General features: G+C 37.9%; 1 protein-coding gene across 2 annotated transcripts in view; it reads left to right on the top strand.

Annotated features, from left to right (window-relative positions):
• WDR7 (WD repeat domain 7) overlaps positions 1-19481 on the top strand; it is a 349149-nt gene that overhangs the window by 80690 nt on the left and 248978 nt on the right. The window contains exons 16-18 of one of the 2 annotated variants that reach the window (XM_006891734.1): positions 8994-9092; positions 12912-13030; positions 15042-15165. In XM_006891734.1, coding sequence (XP_006891796.1) covers positions 8994-9092; positions 12912-13030; positions 15042-15165 — 342 coding nt within the window. The remainder of the gene's footprint in view (positions 1-8993; positions 9093-12911; positions 13031-15041; positions 15166-19481) is intronic. The other variant, XM_006891735.1, reaches the window with a different exon arrangement.

The following is a 19481-nucleotide window of genomic DNA, read 5'->3' on the forward strand; positions in this document are numbered from 1 at the left end:
TAATTAAATCATTATGAGCTTGAATTACAGGGCATAGCTTTGTTTTTCCTTAGAAATTAGAAAAGAAAGGTTGAGTTTTTCTTAATATCTTAAGAAGCCATGTGATATATTTTAATAGTCATGTGGAGGCTGACAGATGAGCAGTTTTCAGGAGGGATTCTCCCTTCTGCTTGTGCAGCTTTCTGTCAGGCCCAAGTGAAGGCTCATTCACTGCAGACAGTGGAGAGAGCAGAAAAGCCAGCCAAGAATGCACCATGAAGGACCCGCCTCTAACTGGGGACAGCTGAAGGTTTGCTTCTCCTGTCTGTTGTTGTTTGGAAGTATTATAGATGAGTTCTGCAGGGTCTGTAACAAACAGTGGTCCCCCAGTTGAGTAGCTTCAGTTCTTTCCTCCCCTGGGAGAAGTGCTTTTATTTCTTTTAGCTGATTATTTGATACTTACTTTAATACTCTGGACTGATATACTGGCTCTTTCTGTTTTAGACACTGTTGACATCTTCCTGTTGATGCTATGACTCTTCTACACTCTCGCTCCCATCCTTCACTTCCACCCAGGATCTGCCTCCTCATCTTCCTGTTCTCACATGAAAAGAGGTCGCAGGCAATTCTAGTATTTCACCTAAAGTGGAATTTCCAGAGATGCTTATAGTCAGCTTTAGTTCATTGTTGTTGTTGTTAGATGCCCGCACATCCAGACAGCTCATAGAAACCCAGTAAATAACCGATCTAAACCTTTCTCTATCCTGTGCAATCCTCACCACCTCTGCGATGCGTGAGCCCACTGATACAGATGTTATTCCTCTTTTGTCTCTAGAAAGAGACTATTACTAACTCACTAAAATGATTTAAGTGAAAAATGCTAAATGGTGGCTGGGGTTGTGGAACAGTGAGAACTCTTAACACACAACTGGTGAGAAGTTCTAGCCAACATCTAATATTTTCTGTCTTTTCCACCTTATTTATGTGCAAGTATGTCTTTGTTCTTCTGTATGGAAAGGTAGCTTTCAGCAACTTGACTATGAAGTATTTTGGTTTACCTTACTGAAAAGTTCATCATGCTGCTTAGACTGTGGCTTTATTGTTTTCCTTCAGTTTGAAACACTGTTTCTTAGTGCTGGTTCTTCTTGCCTCTCTTTGTTGTTGTGAGCTACCTTTGAGTTACTTCCAACTAATAGCACTTTAAAGGTACAACAGAGCAACACATTGGTCAGTCTTGTACCACCTTCACAGCCGTTGCTGCGTTTGAACTCGTTATTGAAGACACTGTGTCCAAACCATCTCACTGGGAGTCTTCACCTTTTTCTTTTTCCTCATCCTGTGCTTTACATGCATGATGTCCTGCTCCAGGAACTTGTCCTTCTTGTTACCATGTCCAAAAGATGTGATACAAAGTCACACCTTCCATCTTTTGTGAACATTTGAGCTGTAACTCTTCCAAAACAGATGTGTTTGTTCTTCTGCAGTCCGTCATCTATTCGTCTGATATTCTTTTAGGTCTGGATGCTGCTCTTCTTTGTGCATTTTGTTGTAGATTGTTTATATGGCTGTACTTTGATGTTTGCTAGTTTCTTCCCTGTCCTTACTGGTCTGCCATCGATTCCCTCCATTGAATTTTTCATCTCAGACATTGTAGTTTGCGTCTACATAATTTTTATTTGAGTCGTTTGGGGATTTTTTTTTTTTGTCTTTCCTGTCTCTACTAAACTCTTTGAAGGTATGTAATAACCTTCTATTAACTGTTGTAAAGCCTTTCATAATTCCAGAATTGTCTTGGCCAATTCTGAGCTGGATTTGTTTGCTTCATTCCTTGCCTCTGTCTGAACTGTCCTGTTTTATAATCTTTGATTAGATTTTAGATTTTACCTTGATGAGTGATTGCAATTTTTGTGTTCTTATAAATCTTCTTGACCTTGGCTCTAAGTACCTTACACAGTACCTTCTGAAGTCTTTCAGTTCACCTGGTGGGAGCTGGCCTTTCAGATAGCTCCTTTTCTCAGCCTTTGGTGGTTTCTGTACACAGATATGCCAATCATACTCTACTGAATACCCGGCAAGAAGCCCTCTGAAGATGTCTTGGGGATTTCTCTTTGTATGGCTCTCTCCTCTGTCCTTTGAAGTCTAGCTGTTTTCTTCTGAAACTTTCAGCCCTATCTCCTCAGTTTGGGAGACTTATAGGCTCTTTCTTAGTACTCATGTATCTTGGGCAAGAAACTCTCTCAAGACAGTAAGCTGGGAGGGACACTTATAGGGCTGATTTTATTAGTTTCCCTCATCCCAGTTCTTTGCCAGTAACTTAAAAACCTAATGTTCAGTGGCTTCAAAATCATTGTCTTGTTTTTGTTGTTGTTTTGGATATTTAATTTGCGGTTCTAAGTTTGGTTCTTGTTAGTCAACGTTGCTTTCTCTTTTTTTAAAGAATGTTCTTTTTGTTGTGCACTTATGAAAGTGAGAGAACCCTTTTAAATTGTTTTTGCTTGAACTTACATGCCTTTGTCCACTTTTTAAATATGCCTATAGTTTGGATCAGTTAATACTGATACAAAAATGTGCCATAACTCTTTTAGAAAGTTTGGGTAAGGATAATAATTAGGAGATAGTGGTTGATGAAAGCAATTATTCCTTTTTACCATGTTGTTAGAGATAGGTAACTCATGTCAGGAAATAGTGATATTAGAAAATTGTAATATTTAGTAATGTAATATTAATGCTGGAAGAAATAGCTAAAAAATTCAAATTGTCTCTCAGGAGCTCATTATTTCAGCATGAGCTTTTCCCCATACTGTTTGAGTTATTAATCTATGTGCATTTATTATTGCCCTGTTGAATGTCGGTTCAAGTTGGATACATATTGCATGAGCTGCCTTTCCATTTGTTTATTAAAATATTCGGAATTAAAATGCAGTGTCATCTAGTATAATAATTAAACATTTCTCTTTTATCAGTCATATTTTGCAGTTTGATCTAAAGGGTCTTTTTTCTGAAATAGACATTGGATCCTACATCAAGTCACATTTACTTTTATTTAAGACTAGTAGTATATTCTAAAAGAGATCATTATACTGGGATTTTTACAGACATAGTCTTCATAATTCCTCTATGTACACAGACACGTACACATACAACTTATGAGACTTTTTATCGGATAATTATCAATGTATTTGTTTTCTCACCATCAGGCCATTATAATATTGGATTTATTGATAGAACTTTTAATCAACCTCCTCTTGGCTTTAAACAATATCATAGAAGTAGACATTTTTCAAATAACAAAACAAAGAATTATTCCAGTTTTCTTGACAAGGTTACACTCATAGCAATGTTAGTACACTGATTTTAACAATTATATAAACTATTACAATAATTGTTCTAGTCTTTTTTTTTAAACTATGAAAGCAACCCCATTTTTCCTCACCTTTTTGTCTCCAGCATAGTCGATCATCTGATCCTCTAAGTCAAAGTGTCCCATGCTTATCCATCTCATTTCACCAATACCTAGTATGTCAGTATTTATGCCTTCTATTTCTTTCTTAACAATATCCAGTTTCCCCACATTCATCTTTCTTACGTTCCATGGTCCAATCACTAGTGTCTGCTTACAACTGTTCTTCCTCCTTTGCGTTTCCATACTTGATGGCTCAGCCTCAGTTACCATATCTGCTGGTCTAAGTGTGCTATATTGTGCATAGGGTTTTCAAAGGCCTACTATTTCAGAAGTGGATGGTCAATCCTTCTTCCTAGTCTGTCTTAATTTGATTGCTCAGATTTTAGAACATTATCTGACAGATAAGCATTTTACAGAGAAGAGCAGATTAAAGATATTTCCCTGTAGTAGAAAAAAACCAATAGATACCGTGTTGTCCCCAACCTTGCCAGGTGTGTTTGGAACCACCCCATTCCCTACTCCAGCATTTACATCTACTCCCAACTACTCCATTCAACATCAGTCTACCCTATCCAGCCCTTGATGTGATGGCCTATATGCCAATTTTTCTGGGCTTCTGTGATTCGTAACTCCTCAAGCTGCTGCCAGTTTCTTCCTCTTTGGGCAGTATCTCTTTGATTTCAGGAGTTTTGAACTTCTGCTCCAGGATTGACTTCTTGTGCCTTAGGGCATCTTCTCCTCAATTTATGCTACAAGAGTTTCCTAGGGGAGGTTGATAAAGTCTATAGATTTGCTGTATAGTGTTTCTTTTCCCAAGATTTGAAGGTGTACTTGGACCAGGAGGCAGTCATCAGAACAGAGCAAGGAAACACTGCATGATTCAAAATTGGGAAGGGTGTGCATCAAGGATGTGTCCTATCTCCATATTTTTTCAATCTATATGTGGAACAGAGTATCTGGGAGGCTGGGCTCTGTGAGGAGAAGAGTGGCATTAGGATTGGAGGTCATACTCATCAACAATCTGCATTATGCAGATGACACAACCCTGCTTGCTGAAACTGAGGTGGAGGACCTGAAGTGTTTGCTGCAGAAGGTCAAGGACTGTAGCCTTCAATATGGATTGAAGCTCAACATCAAGCAAACAAAAATTCTCACCACTGGGCCAATTAACAGCATCATGATAGGTGGTGAAAAGATTGAGATTGTTGATAGCTTCAGTTTGACAGCTTCAGTTTGCTTGGCTCTACAGTTAACACTATTGGTACCAGTAGCCAGGAAATTAAAAGATGAATTTCATTGGGAAAGTCTGCTGTCAGAGACCTCTCCAAAATACTGAGGAGCAACAGTATCAGTCTGGAGACTAAAGTGCACCTGATACAGGCCATGGTCTTTGCAATTATTTGTTATGCATCAGAGAGCTGGACAGTGACTAGGAATGATAGAAGGAGAATTGATGCCTTTGAGCTGTGGTGCTGGAGAAGAGTATTGAATATACCATGGACTGCTAGGAGAACAAACAAGAAGAGGATGAAGCCAGGCTGCTCCTTGGAGGCAAGGATTCTGAAGCTTTGTCCGACATACTTTGGACGTGTTGCAAGGCTGGATCAGTACTTGAAGAGGAACATCATGCTTGTAAGGGGAGAGGGACAGCGCAGGAGAGGAAGACCCTCAGTGAGATAGATTGATTCAGCCACTGGGGTAATGGGGTAACTGTGTCAGAGACAATAAGATTGACAAGGGATAAAGCAGGGTTTAGGGCTGTTGTACATAGGGTCGCTATGAGTCGTGGGCAACTCGACGGCACATAACATAACAATAATTATATATTCTGACTTATCAGAGAGGATATTGGATTATTTTTACCTCAAAAAAGGCAGGCATAAAATAAACAATGAAAGTAGAGTTAATGATTTATTCAAATGCTTCTTTAATTTAAAGAATGACTAGAATGCCCAACTCAATATACTGATGTAGACATAAAGGTAGTTGAGAAAAGATAAGTACTGCTTCGAGCTAGTACCACGCTAGCTGGAAGCCCCAGTGCTGAACACCCTCGTATTAATAGATGGTGGCTAGCACCACCAAGTTTTCTGATTTCTACATTTTTTTTTACCTTTTTTTCCTCTTTTTTGTCTTTCCTCCTGCTTCTTGCTATAACCTGGTTCCTGTGTGACACTTTAGATAGTGATTAATCATTAAATACTTTGATTCACTTTGTAATGATAACTTCAGAAAAACTTATTTCTGTAAGCATTGCTTTTAGTTTTCTGTGTTTTTAAAGATTTCTTTTACCTGTAAAGATTGTTTGTGTTCACATGCCAGAGACTTGTTGTTGTTAAGTGCTGTTGAGTTGTAGATGACTCTTAACGACCCTATGAACAAAAGACCTGAACACTTGTATAACTTTCATTGTTTCTCCACATTCATAGAGTTTCCAGAGGCAAGCTATTTTGGAAGTGGATGCCACTCCTGCTTACAAGCTTGTTTTAATCAGGAAACTCCACCAAACACTGTCCACCATTAAAATATTTGACATATCAGTGTCACAGTGTTTAGCATCACAGCAACCATGAGTTGCCTGCCAGAGACTAGTGATCTTTATTTTACACTACTATGTTGAAAGTACTTACCTCTAACTATTTTATTCCTATACTGTCTCATTGTTTTTGGTGTTCAATGATAAGAAGGAAAAATGAAGTTTAGAATTAGTATCAAATAAAAACTGAGCTATATTTCGAAAGTAGAAACTAGATATTATTGCACATGCATATGCCATTTTAAAACATTTTATTACTGGTTTGCATACAATCATTCATCTACATCATATTTCATACATGTACTTTGTATTTTATACAATTATTCATATGCACTGTGTTTTATTTATATGCATTGTGTTTTACATAATCATTTGTATAGCATTTTAAAATATAATTAACTACCATAGATCTGTGCCTATTAATACCCCATCTTTCCAAGTCCCCATTGAACATTTCCCATTCCTTCACCCCCCTTCATCCACCATCCTCTACTATCCTACGGATTTTCCTCTCTGTCCCTCTTCTAGCCCCCCACTTCTCTCCTTCCTTTCCCTTTTGAACATTTCTTCATATCTTGCTCAATTATCGTTCTATTTTCACAGAAATGGAGAGCATTATGCTGAGTGAAATAACTCAAGTCACTTAAGGACAAAAACTGCATATACCTTTTAAAGGAAAGCCAGAGAGCATCTATGTTCATGTATACATGTGAATACATACATTATCTTCATCTTTTCATGACAATGAACCGTTGAAGAAGTTCTCAGCTGCACAATTACTTATTTAAGTGATCTTCTCAAGTGAAATGATAGAACTTGCATTAGTTTCATCTCCATTTTGAAGCTGTACTCAGTGTTTTACCCCATATATATGAATAGTCTTTAGTAAGAGAACTAAATTGATAGTTAAGCAGGTTTTCTACTTTCAGAAGCCAAATTCTTGATTCTGTTTTGAAGTAAATCATTAGTGTCCTATCCAGTAATCCTTAAAAATGTCCAGATTTATTATTAAATGTTGAGCTTTTCATTTTGGAAGTGATTATTTTTTTCCTCCTGATTTTCTGTTGTTGATTTTTCTATATTTGGGACAATTTTAAGAGTTAAAGTAGAGAGCAATTTCAATTTTTTCAGTGAATTATGAAAATATTTTTAGATTCTCTTGTGCTTTTGTGAGGCAGCCTGAGGGGAGTATTTTTTTTTTTTTGGTGGTGAAGCAGTTTTTAAAGAAGGCAATCTTATTTCTTGATTTCCTTGTAATTTTTTTTTTTGTTCAGTGTCCACAGAATTTATTAAAGAGCACAACTTTCCCTTATATCATTTAAACATGACTTAAAAACAGAATACCCAGTATTGGGTTTAGTTTTTCCTTTGAAAATAAAGTCACAGATGTTGAACATTATTTTATTAGGATATATTACAATACTTTATCAGTGTTACCAGTAGCATTTCTACTATTACTTGAGACTTTGACGTGATAAAAAGTATCAATGATTTATTCCTCATATTTATTCTACTTAGCTAGGGAAATCAGACAAACTTGACACGGCCTTTCCAGGGATCAAAGAATTGCGCTCTTGCTCTTTTTTTAAAAAAAAGGTAAAAATTTTTTTAAAAAAAGTCTCAACTGTTGAAAGCCACTAGAGATATTTTCTCAGTACTTTTTTTTGGCATGAAATCTAAAACATTTTCTCCTTGCTGCCAAGGCTTACTGAATTTTTATGGGCAGGAGAATATATTAAAGGCCTTTAATAATGGAATTTGTAATGAAAAATGTTAATAAAAATGGAAAAAAGTCAGTAGGGTGTGGAAATATTTGGAAAATAACTTTGGAAGATAACTTTGATGAGAAGTTTTCAGGTTGTGTGGAATGCAAATCAAGAGCATCTCCTTGCGTGTGTATATCATTATGAATAAACTGTAATTGTATAAGGAAGTAGTACAGATCTTTGTCTTAAAGCAAGTTGAAATTCCACAAATGAAACTTCTTTGTATTCACGATGAGCTTCTTGGGATTTTCTTTTTGGTTACTGTTCATGGACTTCTTTTATTTCTATGCTCTGCCTCACACGTGCCTGATTGACATTATGATGCATTCGTGTGGAAATTATGAAAAAGTTGTTTTCATGCAGCTGTCCTATAGTTACAAAAGAACTTCACTGCATGAAAACCAAACATCTCATTCAGCAGACAATGCTTAATCTGTTCAGGAGCCCAAACCTATTGCTGTTCAATGACAGGAGAAAGGAGAGGGATTAATTTGAAGATGCTTGTGCATGACATATGGTAATTTCTCCATAGGAAGGAAGTGTCAAATGGTGACCTCTAAATCTTAGCATTGACCTCTGGTTGTAGAATGTGTGTGCCATACGGTCCTTTTGCCTTTTCATATGATAATTGAAGCTGAAACATTTTCTTGGTAACATAACTTTTGTGTGTGTGCGCGTTTATTTTGTAAGAGTTATACAACTTATTGTAATTACTTTTTAAAATATAAAGCCTTTACATCATAAAAATAATTTCCTGAATTCCTAAGAATGAAAGCAACTAAGCATACTATCTATAGTTCTTATGACTTGGTATATTTTAAGTTTTGTTTTTAAAAAATGAATGTGGAAAATAGAAAACATCAGCAGATATTGCATATTAACTTACACATTTTAGAAAAGTATTCAGGAAAGAATATAACTGACAGAATGAAAATATTTCCTTGACATGATGCATTTTGAATTGAATTATATTTTTGTTAATTCTCAGCAGGCTAGTAATATTTTTCTAATTTTGTTTTCTCAGAGTTATGTTCTGCCTTATTTGAGACATCATTTGGTGACTGGATATATTTTTACTTTAAGAGAACTCTGAACTACATTTTAATTGGGGTTCCATAAGATACATCATTTCTCTGCTGTTTTCCTTAATGGTCATGCCCTCCTGATTAAAAACATCTTTTTTTTTTTTCAGTTCTACATTCATATATTTTTCACATTTTTTCTCATTCTTCACTAATACTGAGCTTTTTTTCAGAATCTGCTGTACCTCAATCCTCTCCTCTTTATTTCTCCTATTTTCCTCTACAAGTCGCTGCACCTGTCGTTCCCGCTCGGTCTGACGCTGATCACTCTGGCTCTGCCTCTGCCTCTAGTCCTGCTTTACATACCTGTTTCTTAGTAAATGAAGGTATCTCTCTCAACTTTCTAACGACTGCCTTTCCACCTGTGCATTATCCTAGCGTGACAGGTTCTTTATATCTAATTTATACATCCATCTGCTTCGTTATGTCTCAGGTCCTCAAGTCCCCCTTTTGTTAATTTTATTTACTGATATCAATGCGAAGGTTCAGTTATAAAATGCAGTGTTAGTCCTGGCTCCTATAAAGCACATTTCCTCTAATCTAGAATGCTGTCAAGAAGGACAGAGATGCAAAGTATCGAAGTGAAGTGCTTATCACAAGGTCGGTGGGTTTTCCGGATGATGTTTACCACAGGATCTCTGCTGTTGCAGCTGGTGAATGTATGTTTTGGTCTCAGACACACACAAACTGCTTTTTACACAACAATGTGTCCTAGTTAAAGGGTATCATTGAGATGCTCTTGATACATATTCTAATTCTAAAGATTTTCATATTGATTTGAGACCAGTGAATATATACTGATAGGAATTCACCTGTTTATCCTCCTTACTATTTCCTTTTCTGGCAAAACCCTGTTGTTTCAGTGTTTAAAATGTGGTTTGACCACCATGTTATCTCTGTGGAATTATGAGAATAGACAGTTACTTTTTTTTTAAACTTGAGCATATCAAGGGATCTAAAAACCTTAATTCCCCAGAGCCGTCTTGGATTTTTCATATAGCCTGAAAGTGGAACTTGGGAGCACTGTGTCCTGTCTTGTCTGGGCCTGCCTTGTGTGCTCAAGCCTTCCCTTGTTTGTATCACACAGAAAGGAGGAAATTTAGAAAATCGCAAGTAAACCAGATTGACTTTGGGTCTCCACTGAAAAGTAATTTTCTAATGAGATGGTGACTCAGTGTCTGTAGAATCAGAGCTGAGCTTGCACGCCCAATTCCTGCAGAAGAACATCAGGGAATTTGAGGTTTTTTCTTTTGTTTCCCCTTCATACACCCAAACCGAGGTTTATATGATGAGGCTGGATTTTAGCAAAATACGTAGCATCATATTTGTTGAGCTGTTGTAAAACACAGCCATTTGTTAATTCAGAATAAGCTATTTGATTCTGGACCTTCAGAATCATTATTTTATATTAAAATTCTGGATATATATATATATATATATATATATATATATATATATATATATTTAACACATATATATTTAACACATATATTTTTAACACATACATATTTAACACTTATATACTTAACACTTGGAGAAGACATTAAAATAGTCTTTTTAAATTCACTAAGTAGTGATCTAACATATGAAGCTCTGGTGGCTTTGTGGTAACAAGCTGCACTGCAGTCTCACAGGCATGCAGTTTGAATCCACCAGCTGTTGCGTAGAAGGATGGGCAGTCTCTTCCCATCATTGATTTACTGCCTTTGAAAACTTCTTGGAGGGTCACCTGTGGGTTGGTTCCAACTTGACAGCACAGAGTAACAGCAGTTGAGGGAGGGTGTGTGTGTGTGTGTGTGTGTGTGTGTGTGTGTGTATATATATAAATTTTAGAATGTGTACTCATCACATTAATTACTAATTCTCAGCTGAAGGAAAGGTCCTTAAGAAAAGGAGGTGGGGCAATTTGTCTCTTTGTCTGTCTGTCACTGTCTCGTCTTTGTTTTTTAAAACTCCGTTGTTCCTTTTGAGTCTTATGATAGGGTTTTGGTAGTGGTTGTTCAGATTACTTCAAAACATTGTTGGAATTATTAAATCACTGGCAACTTGCCTTGTGATGATAACGGGCATTCTTGCATCCATTTTTGGTTACATTTCTTAAAATGTTATCCCCAGGAAGTAATGGTGTTTTTGTAGATTACTAGGGACCTCATATGTCATTCAGGCAAAATGAGCCACAATAGTGTCTGTATCTTTCAGAAACCTTTAAAATGAGATCAAAGCTTGAAGATGTCAGTGTATTGGTATTTTTAAATACTGAGGTGATTTTTACACAGCTGGATTTTGGATTTTTCTTTCTTTACGCAATGACATTCCACAATGTGGAGGAAAATTTTTGAAAATTCAACTTTTAGTACCATAGATAATAGTTAATAAAGTTTAAAATTCCCTGTATTTGGATTGTCAAGTTTGTGTTTAGGAGAATGTGACTTATTCCAACAATTATTGTGATTAAATAACAGGCTCATTTTGTAATAAAAGAAATCAATGAATAACTGAGAAGGGTAACATGCCTTTTGGCTGACAGGGTGCTAATACAGGCATGGCCGTGTTTTAGTGATAGAAACATCTTTGGATATCTGTGTGAATCCTCTACTCATGGATTCACATAATAGAGTGACTTCAGGTCATGACTCTAGTACCTGTTTATTTTAAAATTTTAAAAATAGTATTTTATTGAGGTTTTCTGGGGAAGTTTTTACATAGCCATTTAGAGTCCTATTTGACAACTTCCAAACGGATTATTCAGTTACATTAGTTAGTTACATTTCCCAGAACGTGTCAGCATCCTCTTTAATTTTATGTTCGGTTTCTTCCCTTCCCAGGACTCTAGTTTCTTTGCCCCTTTATCGTCTCCTCTTTGTTTGCAATACTGACTTACCTTTGCTCTGATGCTGATGGTTTTTAAGCATGTCACTGATTTTACAGGGAATAGCCTCTATTTTGTGTGCTGCTTTGTTATTTTGCTAAGAGGTATCTCCCAGGATAGCCTTGATTTGAGGAACGTCTCTCAATAATAATAGACCCAGGGCGTCCTCTGTTCCTCGTGATTATAATTTTATCTGGCCTTTCCACTTTCAACCCCTTCACCCTTCAAATAAGGTATTGAGTTTTCTGTACTTTTCTCCCATTCTGTCCAGAAATAACTACGGAATGATCTGTAGTGATTGCTGGGCACCATCTACGTCTTCTGATCTCAGAGTTGATGAGGGTGTGTTTCTCATGTAGGCTTGTTTCTTTGGTTTCTTTTCTGCTGTTTTGCTTCTGGAGAGTAGAGACCCATAGTGTTTCGTAGATGGCTGCTTGTAAGCTTTACAGACTCCAGACACTATTCAGTTCCCTGGAATCCCATGGGACTGTGGTCCTAACCCTTCAGAGTCCCTCCCGCCCCCCAAAAAATAATCAATGTTGGAAGGTATTTGGTTATGTCTAAGGAGTATTTGTGTCTTCAATGAATATATGTACCATTACACATATATTCATACTCACACATCAAAATAAACCCACCAGCAGTGAGCTTGGTTTAGATTTTGAGAATAGATGCATGTATGTATTTTTTACCTGTGTACCTAACTGTACCTCTGTAGTTACCTGTATGCCAGTTTGCCTCTATGCATCTATATGCATTTAAATGCTCATTTGCTTATGTGCATCTATATGCGTTTAAATGCTTATATGTCTATGTGCATCTATATGTCTTTAAATGCTCATTTTTATTTGGTTTTGCTGCATCCATATGCGGTGCCACTTTTCCCATCACCAAGATTAACCAGTCTCTACTATATAAAGCACCTTCCATCTCGCTCATTATGTGTTTTTCTCTATGTTTTCCCTTTCTTAAGATGTGTATTTGTTTAAGATGATGGATGTTTTCTGATATATATTATATGGAAATCAAGTTTTGTTTGCTCTAAGACTTTGAGAATTTGTATAAGTATTAGGTACATGATTTGGAGATAAATATATTTAGGTAAATATATTTAGTAGAATATTCTGTATCAAAATATTATCCAGTAATCATAATAAATTTAAATAACATTTAATTTAGTGACTCTGTCCTTTGTTAGGCTTAGATAAAGAAAACCCCTTTGACTTAGGGAAAACAAAAACATTTGAAGTAACTGATCTCTGTTCCATTTTAACAGGGTGGAGTCAGTTGGCTGCTATGCACTGTGTTATGTTGCCAGACCTGCTGGGCTTGGACAAATTTAGGCCTCCGCTTCTGGAGATGCTCGCTCGCAGATGGCAAGACCGGTGCTTGGAGGTAATGGCAAGAGGAGAGAGAATAAAATTATTACAGTGTAAATTGTTGAAAGGAGCCTTATATTTAAATGTGCATTTTAAACGAACAGGGTTGCTTTTCATCCCGTCTATGCTGTCATCTGTCTCCTGTGTGACAGAAAATAGGGCCTGATTTCTTATCTTTTTTTAGGTTCTAGACGGTAATGTTTCACTTTGATAATCAAATTATTCTTATTTTTGACCCAGTGACAATTTGATGAAAAGAACTCTACGTCCTTTACTGGAAAGGCTTCTTAAGTATTTGTTTCTGTACATACTATTCTCAGGCTGAAACACACACGTAGCTGTACCTATCTGGCCGTCCCTGAGACCACACGGCTGGTGTCATCCCATCAGTCCAGTTCTGTGTGGATATGGCTAGTACTGTATTAGAGTAGAAGGAGGAGGTCTTTGAATTGAGAAGAGACATGGCTTAAATATCACTTCCACCAGTTATTAGCTTTGTGATGTATGGAAGTTATCTAACCTACTTGAGGCTTATTTGTAAAGAGGGGATGAGAGTTCATTCCTCACAGTGTTGCTTTCAGGATCAGATGAGATAATACAAGTAAAACAAGTCAGAGCCTGACCTGTGGTGGAGACTCAGTCAAAGGTGCCTGTTTGTGTTAAAACAGTTGAGTTCTATTAGCTGTTGCTGGGATTTGGAAACAGAAAGGTCTTCCTTATTCAGGTTCTTGTTGTATCAGTTTGTTTTATTCAAGTGTTTAAGTAACACATTTAGTAAATGATGAAGAGAACATTTGTATTTGCCCCTTTCCTAACATTTCTTACCTCAATTCCAAGTGGTATTGTAGTGGGTGATCACCCCCCTCCATGGATATTTTATTCCCTCCATTTATACTGAAGCAGCTTTTTACTTGAGCTCTTACTCCTCTAGGGCTGAGCTGTCTTTTCAGCTACAAAATGTAAACAGATTGATTGGTGCATTATTTGATAATTGACTAACTTCTTGACCTCACATCAGTGACCTTTTAACACCTACAAAATAAAAGCTGTTGGCCACAATAAAATAAAAAGTAAGATAATATAATTTGCAAAATTAGTTTTCTATTATATGACAAAAAAGTAAGATTATATTGTTTCATATATGTTTGCTCATTTGTGGAAACCAAATTGTGTAAGTAAGTATATATCAGGTATACACGAATCATAGTGTAGCTTTATAAATATGTTTTGTGTAAGCTGCACCTATTTAAATTACATTTTAAAAGGCTTAGACATTCACTAGATAAAAAAAATTCACTAGCTGTGGCTAAAAGAAAAATAAATTGACTTAATAGTACTATTTATATGGAAATTTTAAAAAATGTAAAATGTTTCACTAAAGTACAAGTTTTAGACTAAAACATGTTTTAAACTGAGGTTTTATCAACTATGTTCTGTCTACAAACATAGAAATATTTTTCTCTAAGCTCATTATTAAAATGTGTCTGGTGATTTACTGTTGTCCATTTTGCTCCACTTTGTAACTCCCTGAGTTACAAGTGTCTGATTATAATTCCTATTCATGAACCAGCAGCCATATGTTAGTTGAAAAGCTTGAGGAATACGTAGTGGTGGTGATCAGGAATGAGTGGTACATTTCCCTATATATCAAAACACTGTTACTGCTGTTATTATTACTACTATGTAATTTCTTGTATTTGGAATCCAGTGTTTCTTTAATTCATTTATATAAAGAAAGATACCCTCTATTAAGACAAGCATTTGACTAACTTATGTTAATTAACAATCTTAACTGAACTGTTCCACACCTTCTGTACAAGTTCCTACAGACACTTATGAATGAAACTTATCTGAGAGCTGTCTGTGTCTGTTCATGATTTGACTGGAAGATTTTCTCATGTAAATGAGATGTGGCATTTGCATGCATTACTTTTCATTCATCATGCACTTACTGTTTATGCTACATACTCACTGTCTCACTAACGGATGTACTTTTTCTCTCACCCTTGGGCCCCTGGTTGTCTCAGGTCAGAGAAGCTGCACAGGCCCTGCTCCTCGCAGAGCTGAGAAGAATTGAGCAGGTCGGACGGAAGGAAACCATCGACGCCTGGGCTCCTTATTTACCTCAGTACATGGACCACGTCATATCACGTAAGGGTCCACACGCTTTTCACAGAGCACTGGATGCATATGTAGAAAAAAGCACCAAGTCACAAACAAGCACGCTATTCGCCTGTCAACACACATCGCACATGAGTACAGGTAGTTGTCAGTTTATGACAACGGAATTCATTCCAACAATCCCGTTGCAGTTTGGTGCTGGCATCAGCTGAACACCTCTCTTTCTCTTATGTTTTCTTTGTTAATGCCTTTTATTAACAATATCTATAAATCCAATCTATAGTTGTCTTTGGGAATTGGTAATCTTACATATAAACTTACAGATATGACAACATTGGCAAATAACACCATATATCTCACTAGAAGATGTACCAAAAAACCCCAGACAAGTGGTTCTAAGTTCAGTTGGTTCATCCTAACTTGAATAGCCCGGTGTTGGGAACTGTCTGTCTTCCACCTTACGGTGAATCCACCCCTCTGATGCCATCTGGTGACTTCCAGCTCTGACTCCTGGGCTTCCAAGTCTGTGGGTTCTGTGTTAGTGGGAGGAGACTGCCTCATCTTTCTCCTGCAGCGAGGCTGCTGGGTTCACCTTCCCGACCTTCCGGTTAGCAGCCTCACCTCATACCCTGCCACGCCAGACGGGCTCCTTATGAAAACCAGGAGTCCTCTAATTCCACTTGCTCTGTTCCTCCTTCTTTACATCTTGGCATCTGGTACGGAAGCATAAGTTATGTAACTTCAAAATATCCACCAACTGGCCTATAAAAGTCATCGCCAAATAGCTTACCCTGTTTAACACTGACATGTGTCTCAGCCTGTTGCATTATTATGCTAATGGGTCCTAACTAGTTCAGTATTGATCTGATGATAAGCGAGTGCAAATAGAAGGTAGGTCCCTTGTAGGAGGGATTAAGCATTTGTGATCTGTTAAAAAAATGATCTGGTGGACTTGGACTCATCTATACTATTGAAGAAGAGAAAATTTGCAAAGTTTTGATTGACAAGTCTTTCAGAAGAACTTGGTTTGAATAGGTGAGGAAAAAGGCATTTGGGAAAATTGTAATTTTTAAAACTGCTGTTTTATACAGATCGCATCCTTTGCAGTTACGCTGCAACTCAAATGTTCATTGAAGCAAAGTTTCAGTGTGTCATCATCTTTCCCCAAGATAAAGCATGCTTCTTCACAAGTCACTTGATTTGTACTTTTAAAGAGACTTTGTAATTATAATTTAGCCTAAATTTTCCTGATTATGTATAAGGTAAATTTACTTTTCAGAGATAAAATCTCAAGCTTTTAAGTAACTTTTCACTATGATTCGTGGGTTTTAGGTAGATTTATTTGAAATCATCTCTTGCCAACACTAGTTAATATTGGTGAGGAGAAACTTGCTATATAGGTCAAGACAAATGGTACATGTACAAGAAGGAAAAAGAATAAAAAAATAAGTCAGGGCGAGGAGACGTGTGTGCTAGCTGGTCTTAGACTCTCAGATCTGTCGTGTTAATGTCATCTCAGTATATCACCGTGTGTACCAAGTAGCACTCTACAGCACGAGGTTTTCAGGGTCTGACTTTTTTAGCCACACTTTTCCTCTGGGTGATTGTTTCTTTTTTTAGCAGCGTGACTTTGGACACCTTCTGAGTCTCAGATTTGTGCAAGGTAAAGAGAGGAATAGCAGCTCCTCTGTCATGCGATTTATTGCCTCTGAAAATCCGCCAGAGGGTTACCTAGGAGTCGTTCTGAAGGCGACTACACAGCAGCGGTGTTTATGTGGGTGTGGAACCAGTCTGTTTTTGTTAAGTGTGTAGAAAGTACCTAACCCAGAGTAAGCATTTGTCAAAAGGATACAGTCATTCCCTTTTAAAAATATAAGTCTAGTGGTTAGTTAGTTGAGCTACCAATTCAAAGACAGGAAGTTCGAATCCACCAGCCTCTGAAAGTCAGCTTGAGAATCACGAGTTGGTTCCGACTCTACAGCAGTGAGGTTTTTGGGGAGTCGAAACATCACATTAACAACTCCAATTAAAAGGTAGCATTGTGAGCGGAGCAGTAGTGTAAGTACTCCACTGCTAACACAGAGGTCAGTTGTTCAAACCCATCAGTTGCTATGCAGGCTGCTTCTAGCTGGATATATGGGCTCAGAAAGTCCAGGGCAATTCTCCTCTGTCCTGTAAGGTGGGTCTGAGTCAGAATGGACTCGCCACAGTGGGCTCCCGCTAACTTCCCCTCAGTTAGACACAAAAGTGGTTATTTATGTATAAATTTAAAAAAGTCTTTGTTTGAGTATTTCATTAATAGGCTAGAATAGTGATTTTTAAAAATTTTTTCACTTACTTGTGGTCATTAATATTAGAATAGTCCAGCAAAAACAGTTAACTACCATTTAATAGTAAATCTTGTTGACTGAAGAGACTCAAATTAAGGTTAGATTTTAAGCATACCATTTTAACAAGTATCTTGAGGTTGAAAAGTTAACTAGAAAATAGTGTACCGTCCCCAGCCGTTCTATCCCAGTTACAGATTACGGGAATCAGATTGACTGTATCTGTGGGAAGAGACAGTGTTGTTAGGTGCTGTTGCGGGTTCCAGCTCACTAGAGGGCAGCACTGTTCAGTTCTCTGCTGGCCCCGCAATCACCCCTGGGCTCGTGTCCAGCTCACTGTGCCCAGTGTGTACCCTAGAAGGCAGCACTGTTCACTTCTGTCCCAGTCCCGCAATCACTGCTGGGCTGGAGCCCATGGTGGCAGGGTCTGCTATATCATTGACCGTATCATAGTTTTCACTGACCTCTGCTTTACCACACATGACGCCCTGCTCTTGGTGCAGACCTCTCCTGATCACCTGCCCAAAGGCTTGCCCTCTGAGGGGTGTCCAGGATGTTCTTTAGACACTCGGTAATCAGTATCATCAGTCAGAACGTGGATGACCGCAGAGCAGCCCATTGGTTGGCCATGTGCTGATTCAGGACGTCAGAACCTGCTCACAGCTGAGCCTCCAGTGGTTTTCAGAGGCAGTTAACCACCTAGGAGGGGACTGCCCGTCCTTCTCCTGCAGAACAGCCAGTGGGTTTGAACCTCTTGCCTTTAGCTTGGCCTCCCAGCTCCTTAGCACTAGACCATCAGGGTTCCCTCAGCCCACCAGAACTACGCAGGGAAAGAGAGACTGTTTCATGCGCTTTGGATACGTTATGAGGACCCTCAGCGTCACTGCTGAAGGACGTCATGCTCAGAGTGTCGCTGGAAAAGAGGAAGGGCCTCTTGGGGTGGACTGAGACAGTGGCCGCCACCATAGCAGGGATTGTGCACGCCTGGGGGTGTTGCATGCTGGGCCGCTCTTAGTCAGAACCAAGCTTCACTCTCTTGTTGGAAACCTGTCACACTGTCAGTGAAGTACCAGGAAAACAAATGCAAGAAATCAGACATCTAAGTGGTGTGTCACTTGGTGATATGAGATAAAATAAGAGCATAATTTTCAAAGGCAGAGTTGGCTGAAGAGAAAACTAGATGATATAAATGACAAGATTTTTTTTTAATTGATTTTAATGAAAGTTTACAGAGACTTAGGGTTTCCAGTCATTCATTGTTGCACTTTTCTCCCTGCCCAACCCCCTCCCCCCCCATTCACTCTTCTCCCTGAAAAGTAAAAGAAAAACTCTTTCATTGTTATGTAGTCCTCCCCTCAAATCCATTCCACTGTGTAGCCTTCATTCTGGTCTTCTGTTAAGACAATAATACCCAATCATATATCCAGTTTCATGATTTTAAACAGTTCTCTCCCTCATCTGTTCCAATGCAGTATGCATCGTCCCTCCCCTACTTCTCTGTCTTCTCTCAACCCTGATGTCAGTCCCGCTTTACCACAGTGGCCTGATGCAATAAGTAAATGACTAGATTATTTTTAAAGATGATGACAATATGGAAATATTGGGAAACATTTTCAAGGCATCTTTATTCAGAAAGGACAACTAAAGTGTTGTGTAGTGTCAAGTCAGAACCTCCAACAGATTTTTGGATGCAGTTAATCACATGGGAGGAGATTGTCCATTTTTCTCCCTTGGAAGCAGCTGGTGGATTTGAACTGAGTACTTTTGGGATAACGACCCAACTCATTCCCGTGGATTAAAGGAGACCAAGTGCCCGGGAGGCAATTAATGGAAGGGGATATGGGACCTAGAGCTAAACACAGACACGGCAGGGTGAAAGACAATTTTCAAGCCTGAGTTGTGGAATTTATACATGAAAGATTAAGGAGAATACCAAAGAATATTTAAGTGTTGTATTGACAGCTTGGGAAGTGCTATTAACAATTACAGTGGATGCTGCTTTGTTTGCCTGTTTGTTTG

This window comes from Elephantulus edwardii, unplaced genomic scaffold (assembly GCF_000299155.1).
Source record: "Elephantulus edwardii isolate Elephantulus edwardi_28Jun2011 unplaced genomic scaffold, EleEdw1.0 scaffold00103, whole genome shotgun sequence".
Lineage (NCBI taxonomy): Eukaryota > Metazoa > Chordata > Mammalia > Macroscelidea > Macroscelididae > Elephantulus > Elephantulus edwardii.